Source organism: Thecamonas trahens (genome assembly GCF_000142905.1).
Source record: "Thecamonas trahens ATCC 50062 unplaced genomic scaffold supercont1.2, whole genome shotgun sequence".
NCBI lineage: Eukaryota > Apusomonadida > Apusomonadidae > Thecamonas > Thecamonas trahens.
Window position 1 is genome coordinate 337,381 of NW_013657678.1, and position 21,114 is coordinate 358,494.

General features: G+C 64.7%; 10 protein-coding genes across 10 annotated transcripts in view; 5 read left to right on the forward strand and 5 right to left on the reverse strand.

The window, feature by feature from the left end:
* AMSG_00468 (uncharacterized protein) overlaps positions 1–2,762 on the forward strand; it is a gene marked incomplete at its 5' end in the record, with an annotated part of 3,370 nt that extends 608 nt beyond the window's left edge. Inside the window, one exon of the mRNA XM_013907293.1 lies at positions 87–2,762. Within this exon, the coding sequence (XP_013762747.1) occupies positions 87–2,726 (2,640 nt within the window). The 3' untranslated portion in view covers positions 2,727–2,762. The remainder of the gene's footprint in view (positions 1–86) is intronic.
* A 634-nt stretch (positions 2,763–3,396) lies between these two features.
* AMSG_00469 (uncharacterized protein) lies at positions 3,397–6,226 on the reverse strand. The gene has a single exon (XM_013907294.1). It carries the CDS (start codon positions 6,182–6,184, stop codon positions 3,464–3,466), a length of 2,721 nt encoding a protein of 906 aa, XP_013762748.1. The 5' UTR covers positions 6,185–6,226; the 3' UTR covers positions 3,397–3,463.
* A 524-nt stretch (positions 6,227–6,750) lies between these two features.
* AMSG_00470 (GPI ethanolamine phosphate transferase 3) lies at positions 6,751–10,122 on the forward strand (the record flags this gene model as incomplete). The annotated part of the gene is made up of 2 exons (XM_013907295.1): positions 6,751–9,720; positions 9,750–10,122. The coding sequence occupies 2 exons, from the start codon at positions 6,751–6,753 to the stop codon at positions 9,969–9,971; spliced, it is 3,192 nt and encodes a 1,063-aa protein (XP_013762749.1). The 3' UTR covers positions 9,972–10,122.
* AMSG_00471 (uncharacterized protein) lies at positions 9,566–11,300 on the reverse strand. Its single transcript, XM_013907296.1, has 2 exons — positions 11,129–11,300; positions 9,566–11,045 (listed from the first exon to the last, which is right to left on the reverse strand). Exons 1-2 carry the CDS (start codon positions 11,255–11,257, stop codon positions 10,071–10,073), a joined length of 1,104 nt encoding a protein of 367 aa, XP_013762750.1. The 5' UTR covers positions 11,258–11,300; the 3' UTR covers positions 9,566–10,070.
* Positions 11,301–11,565: 265 nt separating this feature from the next.
* AMSG_00472 (tubulin) lies at positions 11,566–13,483 on the forward strand. Its single transcript, XM_013907297.1, has one exon. The coding sequence runs from the start codon at positions 11,614–11,616 to the stop codon at positions 13,114–13,116; it is 1,503 nt and encodes a 500-aa protein (XP_013762751.1). The 5' UTR covers positions 11,566–11,613; the 3' UTR covers positions 13,117–13,483.
* Positions 12,992–13,966, reverse strand: AMSG_00473 (uncharacterized protein). The gene has a single exon (XM_013907298.1). The coding sequence runs from the start codon at positions 13,930–13,932 to the stop codon at positions 13,150–13,152; it is 783 nt and encodes a 260-aa protein (XP_013762752.1). The 5' UTR covers positions 13,933–13,966; the 3' UTR covers positions 12,992–13,149.
* Positions 13,967–14,588: 622 nt separating this feature from the next.
* AMSG_00474 (uncharacterized protein) lies at positions 14,589–15,389 on the forward strand (the record flags this gene model as incomplete). The annotated part of the gene is made up of 2 exons (XM_013907299.1): positions 14,589–14,767; positions 14,993–15,389. 2 exons carry the CDS (start codon positions 14,589–14,591, stop codon positions 15,291–15,293), a joined length of 480 nt encoding a protein of 159 aa, XP_013762753.1. The 3' UTR covers positions 15,294–15,389.
* A 341-nt stretch (positions 15,390–15,730) lies between these two features.
* On the forward strand, positions 15,731–18,192 carry AMSG_00475 (propionyl-CoA carboxylase subunit alpha). The gene is made up of 2 exons (XM_013907300.1): positions 15,731–15,820; positions 16,037–18,192. Exons 1-2 carry the CDS (start codon positions 15,745–15,747, stop codon positions 18,175–18,177), a joined length of 2,217 nt encoding a protein of 738 aa, XP_013762754.1. The 5' UTR covers positions 15,731–15,744; the 3' UTR covers positions 18,178–18,192.
* A 14-nt stretch (positions 18,193–18,206) lies between these two features.
* On the reverse strand, positions 18,207–19,753 carry AMSG_00476 (uncharacterized protein; the record flags this gene model as incomplete). Its single annotated transcript, XM_013907301.1, has 1 exon — positions 18,207–19,753. One exon carries the CDS (start codon positions 19,751–19,753, stop codon positions 18,224–18,226), a length of 1,530 nt encoding a protein of 509 aa, XP_013762755.1. The 3' UTR covers positions 18,207–18,223.
* A 516-nt stretch (positions 19,754–20,269) lies between these two features.
* The window catches only part of AMSG_00477 (uncharacterized protein), a gene marked incomplete at both ends in the record, with an annotated part of 2,617 nt that continues 1,772 nt past the window's right edge, over positions 20,270–21,114 (reverse strand). Inside the window, one exon of the mRNA XM_013907302.1 lies at positions 20,270–20,860. Coding sequence (XP_013762756.1) covers positions 20,270–20,860 — 591 coding nt within the window. The remainder of the gene's footprint in view (positions 20,861–21,114) is intronic.

Below are 21,114 nucleotides of genomic sequence, written 5' to 3' on the forward strand. Positions count from 1 at the left end.
GCCCCCCCCCCCCTCTTCTTCCGCGGATTCGGCCCCTCCCCCTCCCCCCCCCCCCCCCTTCCCTCCCCACTCACGCACACATGTAGGAAGAGGGCGACGTGGCATTTGAGGAGGATGTGGTGACAGAGCCGTACTCGCTTCGGGCGTGGCTTCGGTACCTCAAGCACAAGCGGTCTGCAGCAGCCGAGGCTCGCGACGCGCTGTATGAGCGGGCACTGGCGGCGCTGCCAGGGAGCTACAAGATGTGGCGGCGGTATCTGACGGAGCGGGTGCAGCGAGTGCGCAGCTTTCCGGTCACGGCCGACCAGTGGGCGGCGGTGGGCAATGTGTTTGAGCGGGCGTTGGTGTTTATGCACAAGATGCCGCGGATGTGGCTCTGCTACCTCGAGTTTCTCTTTGCCTGGCACGCTGTCTCGCGAGTCCGCCCCGTCACCGACCGCGCTCTGCAGGCGCTGCCGATCACGCAGCACGCGCGGATCTGGGAACCCGTGCTCGAGTACGTGTCGGGGCTTGCGGTGCCGATTCCGGCCACGGGCGTCTCGCTCTGGCGGCGGTATCTCAACATTGCGCCTGCACGGCGCGAGGACTATGTCGAGTACCTCATGGCGGTGGAGCACTACGACGAGGCCGCCAAGGAGCTGGTTGTCCTGCTCGACACGGCCGCCAGCGACTCGGACGCCGCTGAGGCGATTACCAAGCCGCGTCACGAGCTCTGGCTCCTGCTCTGCTCGCTCATTTCCGAGCACGCGCCAGAGCTCAAGTCGATTCCGGTCGAGGCCATTCTGCGGACGGGCGTGACTCAGTTTAGCGACCAGGTCGGCACGTTGTGGACGTCGCTTGGTGACTACTTTATCCGCCTCGCCCAGTTTGACAAGGCCCGCGACGTGTACGAGGAGGGCATGGCGGCGGTGACGACCGTCCGCGACTTTACCCTTGTTTTCGACGCCTACGTCCAGTTTGAGGATGCCATGCTCTCGACCAAGCTGCAGATGCTGGATGAGGCCAGGGCAAAGGCTGAGGCGGGCGCCGGCGGTGGCAGCGGAAACGGCGCTCTCGACCGCGATCTTGTCGAGCTCGACGCCGACCTGCAGCTCCGGTTCGAGCGCTACCAACACCTTATCGACCGGCGGCCGCTCCTGGTCAACGCTGTCCTGCTCCGGCAGAACCCGTCGAATGTCCACGAGTGGCTCAAGCGGGTCGAGTTGTACAAGGCGGCGCAGGATGGAGTCAACGTTGTCGACACCTACACTCGCGCGCTCGAGGCTGTCGAGCCGGCTACAGCTGCTGGCCCGCTCCACGAGCTCTGGATTGGCTTTGCCTCGTTCTACGAGCTTGCTGGGCAAGATGCAGATGCTGCGCGCGCCATTTACGAGAGGGCTGTGGCGGCGGATGCAGCTTCGGTCGACTCGCTCGTCGCCATTTGGCTGGCCTACGCCGAGTTTGAGGGCCGGGTCGGGAGGTATGACGCCGCGCTGGCACTGCTGCAGCGGGCCACCACCATTCCCAAGCAATTTCTCTCGTCGGCGCGCCGGACTGGGCCGGCAGCAGTCTCGTACTACGACGACGGGCTCGCTCCGGCGCTCCGCCTCTTCAAGTCGTCCAAGCTCTGGGCGGCGTATGTCGACCTTGCCGAGGCGCTCGGCACGCTCGAATCGACGAAGGCCGTGTACGAGGAGATTCTCGAGCTCCGGGTCGCCACGCCCAAGCTCATTCTCAACTACGCTGGCATGCTCCTCGACGCCGAGTACTTTGAGCAGGCCTTTGCCGTCTTTGAGCGTGGCATCGAGCTCTTTGGCTACCCGCACGTTCTTCCGCTGTGGCGCGCGTACCTCACTCACTTTGTCCGGCGCTACGGCGGCTCGGCGCTGATGCGGACCCGCCAGCTGTTTACCACCGCCCTCCAGGGCGCGCCGCGGCCGTACGCCAAGGAGCTTTATCTCCAGGCCATTGCCTTTGAGGCCGAGCACGGATCGCACAAGCGCGAGTTTGACCTCTACGCCAAGGCAGTCGACGTTGTGCCGACCGCCGATGCCCAGGAGATCTACACCCGCTGGATCAAGGCGGCCGCTGGCGTCCACGGTGTCTCGGCGACTCGGCCCATCTACGAGCAGGCTATTGCCAAGCTCAATGACTCGGGCGCCCGCGCCATGTCGCTCAAGTATGCCCAGCTCGAGCTGGCCATGGGCGACCTCGTCCGCGCCCGCGCCCTCTACGCCCATGCCTCGCAGTTTTGCCCGCCCGACCGCGACAAGGCGTTCTGGGCCGAGTGGGAAAAGTTCGAGTCGAACCACGGCAACGAGGACACCTTCCGCGAGATGCTCCGCATCAAGCGCTCGGTCCGCGCCCAGTATCACTCGATTATTTCGGACGACGTCATTGCCGCCGTCGCCGCCGCCCGCAAAGACGCGCCGCCGTCGGCGCCGCCTTCGCGTAAGCGCGACCGTACCGAGCTCGACGCCGATGCGCCTGGTGCGGCCATGCCACCGCCAGCGTCCGAGGACGAGCCGGCTGCCAAGCGGCATGTCTCGCTCGCCCCCGGTGCGTCGCGGGGCATCCAGTTTGTGGCCTCGTCGGCTTCGATCGCAGGCAATGTCGACGATGGTGTGCCGGCGCCCAACCCCGACGCCATTGCCATGGACGATTCCGACGACTCCGACTCGGACGGCGACGACGGCGATGAGCCGCCGATGCCGGTCGGTTCTGTTCCCGAGGGTGTGTTCTCGTGACCGCGCCACCACAGCACGCATGCAAAGGACGATAATGAACGTTGCACACTCAGCCATGCATGTGTGTTAATCATTGGTGGCGGAAAGAGTATGGAAAGAAACTAGCCGCGCTTTATTGGAGCGCAGCCCATCGGTATTTTTTGATTGTTTCATCCGGTAGGCGAGGCAATTGCGTCGCACGGCTGCTTGTTGGGGAAAATGGTGGTGTCGAGCAGCCGCTGCATAGAGAAAAGCCACGCGAGTCATGACGGGGCGTGGGCTCGCTTCAGCGTAGAGCGCATACGCGTTGATGCGCGCGGCATCCAAAATCCAGTACAGGATGGCGTGCCATTACTTGCGCGGCCACGCCGACCGGCAAGCTCGTCCGTCGCAAGACGTCCTCGCACTCTTCCGTCCGGCAACTGTGTTCAACTCTGTCATGCTCTCCTTCCCGGTCCTCGGGGTCGTCAACGACAAGCTTTGCACCGTTCGTGCCCGCCGATCCGGAGGAGCGGCGGCACCTCGCGCGCCTCGCCCATGCTCCCAGGCGTCCGTCACCGCGACGGCAACTCGGGCATCCTTCAGGCGGGCGTCTACGTGTCGGGCGCCATCACGTGTGGGCGCGCCTCCCACCTCAAGCCTCAGGCCAAGCAGGCGTCGCGCAGCGTCGGCCGGTGACCTGGAAGTCAAACACCATCGAGTTGTTCACTTTGAGACGCGCGACAACGCGTCCGAACGACCGTACTGTTAAGGGCTAACTACGTCTGCGGCGGAGCGTCGGTGTCAAATGTGACCGAGTCCGTCGGAAGGACCGAGAACGTGAGCGAAAAGCGGTCGACGGCGGCGGCGCAGGTGACGTTGGCACACCGATAGACGTCGGTGGCAAAGAACCGTCGGAGGTAGCTGGAGCACATGGGGCAGGCCGATGGGACACCGTGGACGTAGTACTCGAGGCAGAGTGAGAGGATACGGGACCGCGGCCAGGTTCTTGCAGCCGGCACGTTAGAGAGGACCAGGAGCTGGGTCAGCTGCTCAGTGGAGAGGGTGGAGAGGACCTTGTAGGCAGCGCGCGCGCGCGGCGAGAGGGTCGAGACTTGGGTCACAGCGTTGATGGCAAAATACTCGAGCTGTGGCGCTGCAGAAATGGTCGCCGGGTTGACGGCCCGCACGTCGGCAGGCAGCATCGACGCCGAGAGCGCGACCAGGACCGGCAGGCCTATAACATGGAGGAGGAGCGACGGCGACACCATGATTCCGGTGATGTCGAGGATCTGCAGCCGGCGGCAAGATTGGACAATGTTGAGCAGCGGCTTCTGCGAGGTGAGCGAGTAGCAGCGCGAGAGACGGAGCGAGGCGAGCGAGCGGCCTAGGTCGGCGATGTGGCGCGCCACTGGCGGGGTGACTCCGAGCGAGCCGGAAAGGTCGAGCTTCTGCAGGCTGGGGCACGAGGTGATGACCCGGATGAGGTCTGCCGGCGCGTACCGCTTGGCTCCGCACAGTGTTGTTGCCGCCGACAGCGAGAGCAGACCTGGGCAGTGGGTGGCGACCGAGCTGAGGCCCTTGCCGGTGATCTGCGAGCAGAACGAGATGTCGAGCGCCTTGAGTGTGGCGCCGATGCCGACAAGCATCCTGTCCAGCGAGGCGTCGGTGACCCGGAAGAGCGACTGGATGTTGAGCTCGGTGATTTTCCAAGCCGGCGGCCCGCGGAGCTGGAGCTCGACGCGCGGGCACTTGGCCAGAAGCAGCGACGACGGGACAAACGTCGCACCGGGGAGCCTGAAGAAGCTCTCCAGCAGCTCATCGTCCAGTGCGCGCTGTGCCACAAGTGCCATGAACATGTTGCTCACAGCGAGGACGTCGCGTTCGGCGGCGGCTGGCGCCGGCCGATGAGTCTCGGTGGGAGCAAGCGAGCTGACAACCTGGTGCGCCGCGTCGCGCGACTGTGGTGTGGCCAGCGCGTCGGCGAGCGCAATCCGGGCGAGCTCACGCAGCGACGACCCTGCCGGCGCTGCCGCCGCGGGCCTGTTCAACAGGCCCGGGGCTTGTGGAAAGGCGGCTGGACTGCCTGGCCCGCTCGGCGAGCGGACCGGCGACTTGACTCCGCCAGCGCCGCCGGCAGCAGCGATCGACAGCTGCGGCGCCGACGAGAGCGCGGTAAAGCTGGGCGCGGCCGGCGAGGTAGGGCGCGGGATAGCACTGGTGTTGCGCCCGACGTCCAGGTGGTGGTGTGACTCGGACGTGCGCCGAGCCAATGGCGACTTAGCGGCGGCGGCGGCGGCTGGCGGCTTGCGCTGCTCCCCGCTCCCGGCGACTGGCGAGCTCTGGCCGTGCGCGACCGGCGGCGGCGGCGGTGGCGCAATCGGGAGCATGTCAATTAGCGAGAGAGACGACCGCGAGCTGCGGTCGAGGTTAAACACCTTGTAGTTGACGACTTCGCACTTTGACACGCCACGGTTGCCCTCGCAATACGAGTTCCAGCGGAGCTCCTCCAGCGAGACATTGCGGTACTCAGGCATGGCAGTGATGCACGTCAGGCGTTCGACGCGGCGGACCGGGGCAACCGGAACCTCGACCGGGGCGTAGGCAGCCTTGTCCGAGCCCACATCGTGCGAGCCGCGGCGCGAGGTCGGCGCGCTTCGGCCCTGGCGCTTCTTGAAATCCATCGAGGGCATGAACATGAGCGACTGGGTCGCAGCCCGCGGCGCGTTGGCCCGCCCGAACCGCATCGGCAGCGCCGATAGCGCACGGTCGACCATACCCAGGTCGGGCACACTCTGCGAGACAATCGCGAGATTGTGGGCAGACATGCCCGAGAGCACGTTGAACGACGAGCCTGACATCGGGTTGGCTTGCGAGATGCCGGCACCGCCAAGCGGGCTGCCGAGCGTACCGCCGAGCGAGCTTCCGAGCGGAGCTGCACCGAGGGACTCGAGCGACGACGAGCCAGCGGGCGGGCCGCCCGACGCCGAAGACGAGGTGCGGCGGCGCTTGGCCGGTGCCGGCGGCGACGGCGAGCTTTGCTGCGGCTGCTTCGGCGAGCCCGCCAGCAGCGGCTTGTTGTGCGGCGACGGCGAGGCCACGCCGTCGGCGTTGATGAACAGCCACTCCAGGAGGTCGTCGATACGCGGACCGGCAACCAGATACTCGTTGCCTTCGATCGAGAAGCGAAGGTGCAGGTTGGGCGTGTCGAGGTCGACCACCACGTCTGTGCGTGGGGCGCTGGGCAAGCCAAGGTGACCGGCACCTTTGAAACCACCCAGCGGACGTCCGCCGAGCTGTGGAAGCACGTTGTGCCCGTCCAGGGCAGAGGCCGGTGCCTCTGTAGGCCGGCGGTGGTCACGTCCCGGAGCGTCCAAAGTTGGCTGGCCAATATTGGACGCCGACCGCAGCAACTGGTGTGAGGACTTCATCTTCTCAGAGGAGAAGACAAAGCCATCCCGTCCAGACTCACCACCCTCGACCTTAGTACGCATGCTCATCGTATTCTCCCACTCCCTGTAGGGTGTGGCAAAGCTAAGCAAGAGTGGTGTCCCCACCTCCGTCCCACTTTGTAGCCCTCCTGGTCTTTCTCGGCCACTTCCACTGTCGTCCGCCACTCACCTTGCCTGACTGACCAGCAAACGACTTGTCCATATTGATTGATTCCTGTCAATACCCTGTCCTGTCCAATATATTGCTTCAATCGTTGATAGTTGTTTGTCCAATCAATGCATGGCTTGCCATTTCCCCCTCCCCTACCCCCCCCCCCCCCCTTCCCCCCCTTGTCATTTTTGTTTTTTTTAGCCTCCACCACCTGGTTTACCCGCTCTCCTGTCCCGCACCGGCAACCCAGAGAAAACAAAAAAATCAGCCCCCCCCCCCACTGCCGGGCTCCCCCCCTCCCCCCCCCTTCAGTCCTGGCTGGCTGCCCGCGCTTCCCCGCGCTGCCAACTCAAACTCAAACGCGAGCGCCCTCCCCCTCCCCTTCCTCCCCTCTCCCCTTTCCACTCTCTATCACTGCGCACACGCTACCACATCACTCAGACCAGTCTCGCCACTTTGCTGCATGGCGGTCCGTGGCTACCCACACGTAGCGTTGCCGCTGGCCACTGTCCTTCTCCTCGCCGCCCTCTCGGCGTACCTCTTCTCCTCGGGCTTCCTCCTCTCACGGGTCACGGTCCCCACCACTGCGAGCATCGATCAGCAGCGTCCGCCCTGGGTCCCAGCTCCGGCTCCGGCTCCGGCTCCATCGAGCGCAGACTCGAGCTCCAATACGGACTCTCGCTCGTCAGCCACAGCGGCGCCGACGGTCCACGAGCCTAAGCGGATCGTGATGGTTGTCATCGACGCCCTCCGCTACGACTTTGCCTTTCCGCCGCCGCCGTCGTCGGACGAGTTCAATCCAGCGTTCCATGGCCGGCTGCCTGTGCTGGAAGACATTGCCGGGCCTGGCGGGGCCGGATTGGCGGTGCGGCTGCAGGCGGATCCGCCGACAACCACCATGCAGCGGCTCAAGGCGCTGATGTCTGGCGGCCTGCCGGCATTCATCGAGATCGGGTCCAACTTTGACGCCCAGGCGCTTGACGAAGACTCGCTGCCGCTGCAAATGCTGGGCGGCGGGAAGCGTGTGGCGTTTATGGGCGACGACACGTGGGGTGGCCTGTTTCCGGGCCTGCTCGGCGCCGAGCCCGCGCTCTTTGACTCGTTCAACGTCAAGGATCTCGACACGGTCGACGCCGGCATCGAGGCCCGCCTCTTCCCGCTGCTGGAGCAGCCTGCAGACGGTGACGCTTACGACGCCATCATTGCGCACTTTCTCGGCGTCGATCACGCGGGCCACACCTATGGGCCGAACCATCCGCGGATGTCGGACAAGCTCGATCAGATGAATACCGATATCGCCCGCGTTGTTGCCGCCCTTGCTGACGACGACCTGCTGGTGATCCTCGGCGACCACGGCATGACGTCTGACGGTGGGCACGGCGGTGCCACGCTTCTGGAGACCGGCTCGGTTCTGGTGGCGTACTCCCCGGCACGCGCCTACTCTTGCCTGAGCACGGCGCTTCCGGCAGGCACCGTTGTTGATGCGTACCAGATCGACATGGTGCCCGCGCTGGCGACGCTGCTTGGCCTTCCGATTCCGTTTTCATCGATGGGTGTGGCCTTTGAGCCGCTCCTCTGTGCACTTCCGCTCTCCCGCCTCGAGACTGCCCGCTTTGCCAACGCGGCACAGATCTCGGGCTACCTGCACGCGTACGGCGCGACGCCGCGCGGTGCGGCGGTGGCTGCCAAGCTCTCTCCTCTCCTCGCCGAGCTCGATGCTGCGCTGGCGAGCAGCGGCGAGGGCCGGAGCCATGTGCTCCCGCCGCTGCTGCGGAGCCTCTCGGACGCTGCCCGCGATCATTTCACCACCTTTGACCTTGTGGCCATGGCCAGCGGCCTGGTGTGCGGTGTGCTGGCGCTCTGCTGGCTAATCGCCATTGCTGCGGTCGTCCGTGCACCGCAGGCCTCGTGCTCGCCGACAGCGCTCACCATCCACGCCAGCATTGCCGCTGCTGCGGTATTCTACGTTGTCTACCGAATGCCGCAGGGCATGGTGGGCGTGCCGAGCGTTGCAGACATGCTCGGCACCGCCGGGTCGGGAACGCGGATCTCGGTCGGCATCGCGGCTGGGTGCATGGCTGGCAGCCTGCTCGCAGCGTGGTACATGATGAGCGAGGTGTGCGGCGGAGTGGCCGAGCTTGCAGCCGGCATGCGGCTGGTCAACGGGCCATGGTACGGCGCCGGTGCGGTGTTTGTTGTCCTGGTTGCCGTGGCGCAGCTCTCCAACTCGTACGTTGAGGCGCTCGCGTCGGTGGTCCGGTACCTCACGCTCACCGGCGTGCTCCTCTCGTGGCGGGCCGGCGCCAACGCCTACGTCGAGCTTGGGCAGCCGCTGCTGCCGGCCAAGGCATGGACCATTCCACTCAGCTCGTTGGCCGGCCCGCCGCTGTGGCATGTTGTGCACGTGCTGTGGCTTGCAGTGACGGTGCTGGCGAGCGGGTATTCAGTGTGCGCCCCGGAGCGGGCGAGCTGCGCCGGCTCATCGTACGAGGTGCCGCTGCTGCTGCAGCTCTCAGCGCCGCTGCTAGTCGGCCTCGGCGTTCACCGAATTGTGCGTGGGCGACGCAACGAGCTCGAGCGCGGCGAGGTGGTGGCCAAGTATCTTGTGCCGGGCATCGGCGGGCTCATCTCTGCGCACTGGACCCTACACGCGCTCTCGATCCTCCCGGTCTCGAACGAATCGCCAGTCGGCATCATGGCCAACGTCGCGCTGCCGCGTGCAGTGTACGGCCTCGCCTTTGCCGCACTGGCGCTTGTGGTGGGAACGCCCAAGTTTGCTTTGACCCAGCTAGTGCCTGCGCGCCGGGAGGGCGAGGATGCGCGTCTGCTGGTGGTCGGCTTCTCGACAGCGCTTGGCTCGACGCTCCTCTGCGCGTGGGCGGTGGTGGCGCTGGTAGCGTCGATGGTTCTCGGCTTCCGCGCCGGGTGGTGGCTGCTGCTGGTTGCGGCGTGGATGGCTGCAGCAAGCAAGGCAGCGCACATGCTGTCGGGCCTCCACGCCAAGGCCAAGGGCCTGTACCGACGCAAGGGCGTGCAGATCATGCACGACCGAGCGCGCGACTCGTTTGATGGGGTCAAGAAGCGGCCGGGCCTTGTGCGGAGCGCCGGACGAGCGGCCGACGTGCCGGGGCGGTTCTTTGGCTCGACGGCAGTGCTCTGGTCGCTCGGCTTGCTGCTCTTTTACTTTGCGTCGGGCGGTCGGTACGCCTTTGCCTCGCTCCGTGTCGACGCCGCCTTTGTCGGCTTTGTTCGGCTCGACTCGCAGGTTGTGGGCGGGGCGCTTGTGGCACTGGCAACGCTCGCCGCGCCGATCTTGTTTGCACTCGGCATGCCCATGGCTGTGGTCTGGTTTGAGAGCCACAAGCTCCAGCGCGACTACCACCGCGACGCGCTCCTGCGGCGGATCCGGTACCCTCTGGCAGCCGGCGCCATGGTCCCTCTCGTCTCGCTTGTCTTTCCGAGGCTTTCCTCATGGTCGAGAACCGGCACCTGATGGCGTTCCGTGTCTTTGCGCCCAAGTTTGCCTTTGATGCGGTGCTCGCTCTCTCGGTACTGGCTATCTCGCTCTGCGCGTGGCTCCTCACCAAGCGGATTGTCCGCTACCTGGCCGACGCCGTGGCGCCGCACAGCCACACCGACGGCAGCTCTGGCGAGAACATTGTTGAGGCGGCAGCGTCTTTGTGAGGTTTCGGCGCAATGGCTAGCGCCGGACTGAAGCCAGCGGAGGGAACGAGGCGTTCTTGGAGAGAACGACTGTGGCCCGCTCGTGCGAGATGTAGCCCTTCATGTATCCCTTGTAGATAAAGTTGGCGAGCAGGCACTCGGTCTCTGCGTCGTCGGCTGACTCGCCGGCAAAGGCGAGGGCGGCGGTAAAGCTCGCGATGGGAATCTTGTTTGAGGCGACGATGGCGTAGACTTTGCGGAAGAGGTTGCGATAGGTGACGATGCGGAGCTGCTCGAGCATGAGGTACACGCCTTTGGCAATGTAGTAGCGCTGGTGGGCGGCGAGGGCGGCGTTGAACTTGGCGACGTTGCCCGAGACAACGCCGTCGGCAAGGTCGACAAACTCGTCAAGGCCGTAAGTGGCAAGGAGCGCCGGCTTGGGCGACGAGCCGAGAAGCAGCCGGACCGGGACGAGGAAGACCAGAATGCGAGCGAGGTTCCCGCGGGCGTTCGGTCGCACAGGTCAAAGGCCTCGCCGAGCAGATTCGACGCCTCCTCGTACTTGCCGTCAAAGAGAGCGAGGCGACCAGTAAAGTACTTGTACGTCACCTGCTGCGAGATGCGGAACTTGGTCATTACCTTGGCGAGCCTCGTCTCAACGCTCCGGATAACGCCCTTGCAGTTGAGGAGCAGATTGAGCTTAAAGTAGGCAAAGAAGAGCTGGTTGACCACAAAGAGCGCGCCTTCCTTGCGCGAACCCTTGAAGGCCTCGCGGGCGTTGATGAGTGCGGCAAAGATCTTGCGTAGTGGCTCGGTGCACTGCCCGAGGTACTGCTCCATCCCGCCGCCGGCCACCACGGCCTCGTCCGCCGCCATGGCGCCGCGCCGCAGCTGGGCGCACATCATCTCGACCACAGGCACGATCCAGCCCTTTTCGCTCCGCAAGATCTTGTGCAGCGCCGAGTGCGCCTTGACCAGCTCCTCGTAGCTTGCCACCGGATCGCCAGCACTCCGTGCCACTGCTGCATCCACCACGCTGCACACCAGCTCGGCGTGGACCTCCGACGGCAGATTCGCCCGGCTGATGGCTCTCTTCTGTTTCAGTTTGGTCTCATGAGTGAGTGGTGCTGATCACTTGCCATCATTTCCCCTCCCTCTCCATGCCGCGTGCCACATACCATCTTTCCAGCCGTGCGCCCATCAATACCGTCCCAGTCGCCCATTGTCAGCGACAGAGCCTCGGCCAGCCCGGGCCCGTCATTGCGGGCAAAGGCCCTCTGGATTCGGGGGGCGAATTCCTTTTCCATTCGCTGTGGTATACGTGTGTGTGTGGAGGTGGGGGGGGGGGGGTACGTGTGTGCGTGTGTGCGTGTGTGTGTGCGTGTGTATTGTGGTGGTGGTGTGGGCGAGTGCGGTGCTCGGCTTGGTTCGATGCCGGTGCTGCCAGTCATGAGAGTCATTGGTTGGCAGGCGACAAGCCGAGTCGCTCGAACTGGTTCGGTCGGCGGGCGACGTGCGCAGGGCCATACCCTTCCCTGTCGTCCCACCACCACCACCACCACCACCACCACCACCACCACCACCATCACCACCACCGCAAGCAGCCACTCGCACACCTCTCTCCACTCTCTACCTATTCCCACTCACTGCCCATCCCCACGCCATGGTCCGCGAACTCATCACCATTCAGGTCGGACAGTGCGGGAACCAGGTCGGGTGCAGGTTCTGGGACTTGGCTCTGGCCGAGCACTCCAAGGCGGCGGAAGAGGCGGGCGGAGGGCGGGAGAGAGAGAGGGCAGGGCCAGTCTATGATGATGCGCTCTCGTCGTTCTTTACAAACGTTGACTCGAGGAGTGGGAGGCGGCTGGACGTCGGGTCGCGGCTGGCGTCGCTGCGGGCGCGGGCTGTGCTGGTGGACATGGAGGAGGGCGTGGTCAACTCGATCGCCGCCTCGCCGCTGGGCGAGCTCTTTGAGGCCAAGCAGTTTATCACCGACCAGTCGGGATCGGGCAACAACTGGGCCCACGGCCACGCCATGTACGGCCCGCAGTACGCAGACGCGCTGGCCGAGTCGATCCGGGTTCAGGCCGAGGCCTGCGACTCGCTCCAATCGTTCTTTTCGCTCCACTCGATGGGTGGCGGAACTGGGTCGGGCCTTGGCACCTTTATCCTCAACCTCCTTGCTGATGAGTACCCGTCGGTCTACCGGTTCACGACTGCGGTCTTCCCGTCGCCGGATGACGATGTGGTGACTTCGCCGTACAACTCGGTCCTCGCCGCTGCGCAGCTTGTCGAGCACGCAGACTGCGTCCTCCCGCTGGAAAACGCGTCGCTACTCTCGATTCTCTCACGGATCGAGGTAGATCTTACGCCGCGTGAGCGCGCGCGCCGCAAGGCTGACTCGGCGCTCACCGACGCGCCCGACTACGCGTCAGACTCGTCGGCGAGCTCGTCGGCATATGTGGCAGGAACCGGCGGGGCGGTCAAGAAGAAAAAGGCGCGCGCCTTTGACAAGATGAACAACATTGCTGCCCGTCTCCTGCTCAACCTGACGGCATCGATGCGGTTCGAGGGCTCGCTCAACGTCGACCTCAACGAGGTGACGATGAACCTCGTCCCGTTCCCGCGCCTCCACTTTCTTCTCTCTTCGCTCACGCCGCTGTACTCGCTCGCTGATGTGGCACTTCCACCGCGGGCGCTCAATCAGATGTTTTCGGACGCCTTTGCGCCTGCTCACCAGCTGACGTCGGTCGACCCGCGTGTCGGCGCGTATCTGGCCTGCGGGCTCATGGTCCGCGGCGACGTGCTCATGTCGGACATCCGTCGCAACATCGACCGCATGAAGCCGCGCCTCAACTTTGCATACTGGAATCAAGAAGGTTGGAAAGTGGGCCTCTGCGCCACGCCGCCCATCGGCCAGAAGCGCTCACTCCTCACCCTCGCCAACCACACTGGCATGGCCACTATGTTTGACGGCCTCCGCGCCCGCTTCCTCAAGCTCTACGCCCGCAAAGTCTACATCCACCACTACACCAAGTACATCGAGCAAGAGGCGTTTACCCAGGCGCTCGAGACCGTCGAGGCCATGATCTCTGACTACTCGGCGCTCGAGTCGGCCGCCCCGCCGCCGGTCTCGTCCGGCCTGCGGGTGGCATCGACGTTTTAACGCCGGGCGAGCCGCTCACTCGCGTAGCGTGACTCACCCGAGGTACGCGCGCATGTCACGGAGCCACGCCATGTAGTCGCGGTGGACCTGCTCCTCGAGGAATGCGTTGATTCGCCCGACAAGCGCCTCGTCGACGCCGCGGGCCTCGAGGTAGTCAAGCACCCCGTCCTCGATGTCGGCCTCGTGACCGACGCTCACGCTCATCTCCTCCTGCGAGAACTCGTGGACCCGAAGCTTGCGGTCACCCTGCTGGCCGACCTTGAGCTTCTCCACCGCGTAGTCGCCCTTCTCCACCACACACTCGGCAACAAGCACGCCGCCGTTGGGCTTGGACAACTGGACCTTAAAGTTGCTCACTAGGTCCTCACCTGGATCCTCGCCCATCATCTGGCTCAGGACCTCGCCTTGCGGCGCACCGCCCTCGGCTGCAGTCATCGCCGCTCCGATGACGTCCACGTGCTCGCCATCGCCGCCAGCAGCCGCCTCTTCATCGTCAGCGAGCGCAAACTCGATCGAGAGCTCTTCGCCGGTCTCTAGCGCCTTGCGCAGTTCGTACACCGTGCTCCCGAGCACATCATCATCGTCACCACCGAGCGGCTCGTGGATGTAAAGCTCAAAGCCAGCATCCTCAAACTCCCGCTGCGTCGCATGCTCATCAAGCGACCCGCTCTCGCTCAGCTCCTTCTCCAGCGCCTCCTCCAGCGCCACGCCCGACTCACAGCGGACGCCCGTCCACGCCGGAAGCACGCCTGCTGTCGCCGCTGCCGCCCACCGCATTGTCACTGCCTGCAATGCTCCACTTCCTAGACGCAACATCTTCACCCAGTGTGACTTGTAGAGTTGTGTGTTGTGTGTCGAAGCGTATGTTGGTGTATGTGTGTGTGTGTGTGTGTGGGGGGGGGGGGGGGTGAGCTTGAGTCGGACGGGGTCGCTCTGGGACGTGTTCGTTCGTTCTCGGGCGACCCATTGAACGCGACATGGACATACCATGCCGCCTGCCAGTGGCCTGCCAGGAGCTTGTCAGTAGCCAGACCAGCACGCCTTGGGCACCTGCAAATGTGCTGCATCGGCGAATTTCATTTGCATTGTGTTGATGTGGCGGGCAAGATCGATCTGATGTAGTTTGGAGTAGTCGCGCGTTGCTGGGGTGCTTGTCTACCCCCGAGCACAGCTGCCTGAGCAGTGTCCGGATGAGGTTACCCGATGGAGCGAGAGAGAGACAGGGATCGTTGTGGGAGACGGATTAACATGCAGAATCCACCACCGCCGCTACCACCACCACCTACCACCACCGACTCTGCCTGATCAAATCACCCCCCCTCCCTGCTACTCTACCTCTGCCGCACTCACTGCAGCCAACTTTGCCCGATCCGGCCCGATCCAAGCCTCCTCCTCCTCACTCCCCCCCTCTCCCCTCCCCCCCCCTCTTCCTCCTCTTCACCCACTACCTCTCCCACCTCCATCTCGTACACATGTCAGGGCTTGTGCGCGCGGTGCGGCTGGGTGTGCGTGCCGGAGCAAACGTGGCTCGGGCCACAGGGCCCGTCCGTGGTGGCGGGACCCAGGCGCCGCGTATGGGCCGCGCCGCCCGTGGCTTGTTTGCCGGCAAGACCGTCCGCTTTGGCAACCATGTCTCCTTCTCCCAGCGCAAGTACGTTCACTTTCCCATGATAGTATGTATATGCATGGCATAGAGAGGATATATGGAGGGGGATGATGCTGTGCTGCCGCTCAGAGCGGCGAGGATCCTTCTGTGCGGCTGGCCGATGCGTCTGCTCGGGAGGAGTACTCGCCATCCCTCGACCGTGGACACGGCGCAGTAGGGGGGATGCGGACAGAGCTCACCGGGGGGCCTGTGGATGTGAGAGGACGACAGGACTCGGCGTAAGTGGGAGCCGAATGTTCAGCGGGCGTCGGCCCACTCGGAGCTGCTAGGCCGCCCGCTGCGGGCAAGGATGACCACCTACGCCCTGCGTTGCATCGACAAGGCCGGCGGCATCGACGCCTATCTCCTTGCCATGCCGGCCAAGCAACTGGCTGCCGATCCGTTTGCTGCCAAGGCCCGCGCCAACATTGTCCGCAAGCTCGAGCGCATCCTCCCCGAGGGTGCCACCCTTGGTGATGTTGCTGCCGCAGAGGCCGCCGTCGTCGCCAAGTACGCCACCCGCCGGGGCTGACTCGGCCGGTGAGACGCTGCAACATACACGCCATGCCACGCCACGCTAGCGCGCGCGACCACATGCAGCAGATGATAAAACCAACACAATCCCACGATATGATCCCATCCTACCTCCTCCCTCCCTCGGCCTCCAGTTCGGCCTCTCCCCTCTCCCTCCCCCGCTCACCATCCTCCCCGGTCCGGTCTCCCCTCCCCCTCCCCCTCCCCCCTCTACTATACCCTCACTCCCTTTCCTTTCCCTTTGATCCCCGTGTCCATCCCCCTGATCCCCATTCCCCTCCCCGATTCCCCCTCCCTCCCCCCCCCCCCCCCCCCTCCCTTCCCCACCGCCACCGCCAACCACCACCCAACGATGACGCGCGACCGACGGACGGACTGCCGTTTGCGGCGCCTCAACTTGTAGCTCTTGGAGGCTCTCCTCTTACCACCTGACATCGACGACGACCGACATGCTGTCCCGTACATGGCTGACCACTCGCACTGCTACGGCAGCTGCGCGCTATGCCTCGTCAGCAGCATCGAAACGTATGTGGCGTGTGTGTGTTGGGGGAGGTCCGGGGAGAGGGGGGGGGAGGGGGGGGAGGGGGGGTGGTTGGCTGACGGGCCAAAAACTGGAAGTGACAAAGTGCAACCCCTTGGGTGGGGGAAGGGGGGAGGGGGAGGGGGGGAGGGGGGGGAGGGAGGCAGTTGTTGGGAGAGGGCATGGAAGGGTGGTGCATACTCATGCAAGGGTGGTTGCAGCGTTTGACAAGATCCTTGTGGCCAACCGGGGAGAGATTGCCTGCCGTGTCTTTGCCTCGGCTAAGAAGCTGGGGATGAAGACGGTGGCAGTGTACTCGGAGGCTGATGCGCATGCTAAGCACACCAAGATGGCGGATGAGGCTGTGTGCGTCGGCCCTGCAGCATCGGCGGACTCGTACCTTGTTATCGACAACATTCTGGAGGCTGTGCGGATGACGGGCGCACAGGCTGTGCACCCGGGCTACGGATTCCTCTCCGAGAACGCGGCGTTCTCGCAGGCGCTGGAGGACGAGGGCGTGGCGTTTGTGGGCCCGCCTCCCGGAGCGATCACCTCGATGGGGTACAAGATCGAGTCGAAGCGGATTGCGCAGGAGGCCGGTGTGTCGACGGTCCCGGGCTTTGCCGGCGTTGTCGGCTCTGCTGAGGAGGCCGTCAAGATTGCGGCAGACATTGGGTTCCCGGTCATGGTCAAGGCCGACGCCGGCGGTGGCGGCAAGGGCATGCGTGTGGCGTGGAACGAGTCCGAGGTTGCCGAGGCGTTCCGGGCGTCGACGGAGGAGGCTGCAGGCGCGTTCAACAACGCCGACTTGCTTGTGGAGAAGTTTATCCACGAGTCGCCGCGGCACATTGAGATCCAGCTCATTGCTGACAAGCACGGCAACGCGGTGTACCTCAACGAGCGCGAGTGCTCGCTGCAGCGGCGGAACCAGAAGGTAGTGGAGGAGGCGCCGTCTGTGGTGCTCACGCCCGAGGTGCGGCGGGCCATGGGCGAACAGGCCGTGGCGCTGGCCAAGGCGGTCGACTACTCGTCGGCTGGCACGGTCGAGTTCCTTGTCGACGCCAACCTCGACTTTTACTTCCTCGAGATGAACACGCGGCTCCAGGTCGAGCACCCGGTGACCGAGCTCATCACCGGTGTCGACCTTGTGGAGGAGATGTTCCGGGTTGCTGCTGGCGAGAAGCTCTCGATCACCCAGGACGAGGTCAAGATCAATGGCTGGTCGTTCGAGTCGCGTGTCTACGCTGAGAACCCCTACCGCGACTTTCTGCCGTCGACTGGGCGGCTGACCAAGTACGTCGAGCCGGGCGCAGACGACCCCAACGTCCGTTGCGACTCGGGCATTCTCCCCGGCTCGGAGATTTCGATCTACTACGACCCGCTCATCTGCAAGCTGGTGACCCACGGCCCGACTCGCGAGGCCGCGGCCAACACCATGAAGCGTGCGCTCGACGAGTACGTCATCCGCGGCGTCGGGCACAACGTTCCGTTCCTCCGCGAGGTCTTTGAGAACGACGAGTTCAATGCCGGCAACCTGACCACCAACTTTATCCCGGAGCACTTCCCCGACGGCTTCCACGGCCACCAGCTGTCGCCGCGCGAGAAGCACGAGCTCCTGGCCTCGGCCGTTGCCGTCCACCACTCCAAGCTGGTGCGCGCCGCGTCGATCGACGTTGCCGACCAGGTCTCGTCGTTTGAGCGCCCCGACGGCGGTGACTTTGTGGTCACGATCGACGGCGAGGAGTTCCACGCCGGCATCATTCAGGGTTCGGACGACGCACCCGCAGTGGTTGTCCTCGGCGAGGCCGGCTTTGACCTCAACGCCCTCTCGGACGACGAGCTCGCCGCTGGCGCCGCCGACGGCTCGCTGCCGGTCACCACGTACCTCTTTGACTACGACTACACCCATGGCACGGATCTTCTCCGCGGCTCGCTCTCGTCGACGGCCGAGGCCCTCGCCGACGACGCCGACGCCAGCGCCGATGACTTTGCCGACGATGTCGACTCGGAGGTGATTGTCCAGGTTGTCGGCTCGGACGCCGAGACCTATCAGCTCCAGCACGTCGGCACCGTGTACGATGTCAAGATCGAGACGCCGCGCGTCCACGAGCTCCGCCAGTACCTTCCGGCCAAGCCCAAGCCTGACCTCTCCAAGTTTGTTCTTTGCCCCATGCCTGGCCAGGTCATCAACGTCCTCGTCCAGCCGGGCGAGAAGGTTGCCGCCGGCCAGCCAGTTGCCGTCATCGAGGCCATGAAGATGCAGAACCAGCTCCTTGCCGAGACTGACGGCGTTGTCAAGGCCATCAACTACGACGAGGGTGCTTCGGTGGCTGCCGACGACCTCCTCATCGAGTTTGAGTAAACGCTACCGCGTCTACGCTCTCTCTGCGCTTGGCAGTACACTCGATTTATGCGTGGTGTGCCGCGGGTGCGCTGCCTGGTGCCGGGATGACGGGGGGGACATGGTCAGACGGCGACACGTCGCTGATCATCATCATGCGCGGCCGCGACGTGGCCGACGAGGCTGAGCTCTGGACGCCCGAGCTGACACCCCACATGTCGAGCGGAAAGAGGTCATCAGTATCGACCGCGACCGAGAGTGAGAGACCCGCCGAGGCCTGGGTGGCGGTCGACGTCGTGTGGACCGAACCGTGGTCGGTGGCAGTCGAGACCTGGAGCGGACGGGTGAGCGAGCCCGAGGCCATGAAGTCGACGGCGGTGCCGACGCCGACCGACTTGGACCGCGACCGCGAGGAGAACCGCGGCGGCATAGGCCAGTCAAAGTGGGCCGTAACCGGTGGCGTGACCAGGTTTGAGAACGACGGCGGCATGGCGAGCGGAACGGTCGACGGTCCAGCGACGGAGCCGCTCACGGTGCCGATGGGCATGGTGCCGAACGAGGCGCTGCTGGTGAGGTTCATGCTTGTGACGAGCGAGACGCGGTCGCAGAGATTGCGGATCAAGGCCTCCAGCGACTCGAGCCGCTCAGAGATGGCGCGCACATCGGCAAGGGTGGCCGGCGTGGCTGGGCCGCGCTCGTCACCCGAGCCCGCGTTTGTGGTCGCTGCGCTTCCACCGCGCGAACCCATGGTTGGGGTGGTGGCATCGGCAGCAAGGGTCCGCCCGCGCTTGGTGGCACGGGCCGAGTCCTCCTCCGACGATTCGGCTGAGTTACGCCGCTTGCGGCTGGCGTCGGCGACAGTCTCGGCTGAGTTAGGGAGCGGCGGGAGCGAAAGCGGCGGCTCGGCGGCGAGCTCCAGGTTCGACCGCGAGTCCGGGTTAAGCGGGTGGTTATGGCCCCCGTAAAAGTGGACGAGAAGAAAGACAATGCACCCGGTCGGCGTTTCCTCGACGGCGTGCGGGTAGTTGGTGAGGATGTAGTCGAGAAGACCCTTGCGTCGCTCGGCAGCCCGGTTGCGCCGCTTGCGTGGCTTGCCGGAGCCAGCCACCTCGCTTTCGCCCTCGTTGGTTGGTGAGGGCTCGGCCGATGGCGGGGCGGTAATGACTGCCCGGGAGCCGCCGGCGGCTGATGCCGTCGGCACGCCCGCCTCGGCCATGAACCGTGTAAGCGGATCAACAGGCGGGCGGGCGAGGTCCGACATACACGCGCCGCGCGATGGCGGATGCGTCGTCGGGTTAGCACACACCGTCCCATCCTTTCGCATGTCAAAGTAGGTGATGCGGAGGACGGCCGGACACTTGCTCGACTTGCCTGCGCACGAGTAGACTCGCGTCGAGCATCGCCCGCGCTTGCGGTTGCGATGCCAGACCACCCGCGGGAGCATGAGGCCTTCAAAGTGATGCGCGGCTCTGCGGACAACTGCTCCGACCCGTGCCGGCGGTGCCAGGCAGTACCATTGCACGCCCTTGGCCGTCAGACTCCGGATCGTCTCGTCATTACCGGCAAGGCCTCCCGACGGCCGTCCAGCAGTCTGCATGGTTTGGCGAGACAAGGTGACGGGAGGGTGAGGAGGTAGAAGGGGGTGGGGGGGGGGGGGGGGGGCGGGGGAGGGGGGGTCGAGGGAGAGGAGGGATAAAGATAGAGTGAGAGGCAATCCTAGGCTCCCGTGGTATTGTGTGCTTCGGCTGGAAGCCGTGTGCACAAAAGGGTGGTATGCTGAGGTGGGTGTGGCGTGTTGTGCATAAAGACGTGGTGGCCACGGTGTGGTCAGCGGGCTGGATGTCGCTGAAGTGGTACCAACCTGGCTCTGTCTCGTGCCATGCTTGCATCTCCCTCCTCACTCCTTTCGCAGTCTCGATCTCATACCGCGACTTGCCCCGTCCCGAAAGCTGCAACACCATCGGATCGGTACGGCAGCCGTGAGTGTTGAGTTTTACATTAGCTTGCCACAGCTGTAGTCGCTGCTGACCCGGCCTTCAAGGAACGGGTGCGGCGGGAACAGAGGGGAGGGGGGGGGGGGCTGATTCTGGGTCTACCGACCCCCTGACGGCGGCTAGGTCGATGATGAGCCAGCTGGCGACGACTCTGCTGACGACGACCCCACCGCCGCCCGAGCCGGTGATCCATCGGGCGAGAGCGGAGGAGAGTCAGTTGCCAAGACGGTCTTCTCCCGCCCAAGGCACCACAAGCGAACGTTCTCCTTCGAGCTAAGCTCCTCAATGGCAACTGCCAAAGCTGACCTCGCCGACGAGGCATCGTCCACATTCACCAGGGTCTCGGTCACCTTTTTCCAGACCGTCCGATTGTCCTTTGAATCGCAGGAGTACAGCTTCATGACCCCGCCCGCGCCCACAACGTCGTGCCACGCGTAGCCAGTAGGGGTCTCGTTTTTGGCCACAGCATCCATGACCGACTCGACACGCATGCCGTCGGTGACCCAATTGAACCCAACCGGATACACAGCCTCTCCAGACACGCCGGCCAGATCCCAGTCGATGACGTGTGTCTTCCCGTCGGCCCCAAACACCAAGTTGGCGTCGCGGATGTCGAGGTGGGCCACTCCGTCGTTGTCCATGCATTGGAGAGTTTTGAACAGCGACACAAAGTGCGCCACCGTCACGTAAGCCACTGCAGGCACCAGACGCTGCAGGCACCAGAACGCATGACACTGCAGGCACCAGACGCATGACTAATCCGTATTCGCGGTACCAGCGTCCGTCGCTGCCCAGCACCCGCTTGCCAGGCATACCTCCGCTGTTGGCTGCAGCACGGAGATCATCGCAGGCTGCCTGCATCGCCCAAATGTCGTTGTCGGTTCCCTGCTGCTCTGATATCAGGTTCTCCAAGCTCGCCAGCAGCTCGTCCCGGTCCGACGGCAGCGCTTCTCTGCTTGCACCC

Coding starts and splice junctions, on each gene's coding strand:
- AMSG_00469 (XM_013907294.1), bottom strand. CDS start 6,184: ATGAGCATGCGTACTAAGGTCGAGGGTGGTGAGTCTGGACGGGATGGC.
- AMSG_00471 (XM_013907296.1), bottom strand. CDS start 11,257: ATGGAAAAGGAATTCGCCCCCCGAATCCAGAGGGCCTTTGCCCGCAAT. Junction 11,046..11,128: donor GGCGCACGGCTGGAAAGATG/GTATGTGGCACG, acceptor AAACTGAAACAG/AAGAGAGCCATCAGCCGGGC.
- AMSG_00472 (XM_013907297.1), top strand. CDS start 11,614: ATGGTCCGCGAACTCATCACCATTCAGGTCGGACAGTGCGGGAACCAG.
- AMSG_00473 (XM_013907298.1), bottom strand. CDS start 13,932: ATGTTGCGTCTAGGAAGTGGAGCATTGCAGGCAGTGACAATGCGGTGG.
- AMSG_00475 (XM_013907300.1), top strand. CDS start 15,745: ATGCTGTCCCGTACATGGCTGACCACTCGCACTGCTACGGCAGCTGCG. Junction 15,821..16,036: donor CTCGTCAGCAGCATCGAAAC/GTATGTGGCGTG, acceptor GGGTGGTTGCAG/CGTTTGACAAGATCCTTGTG.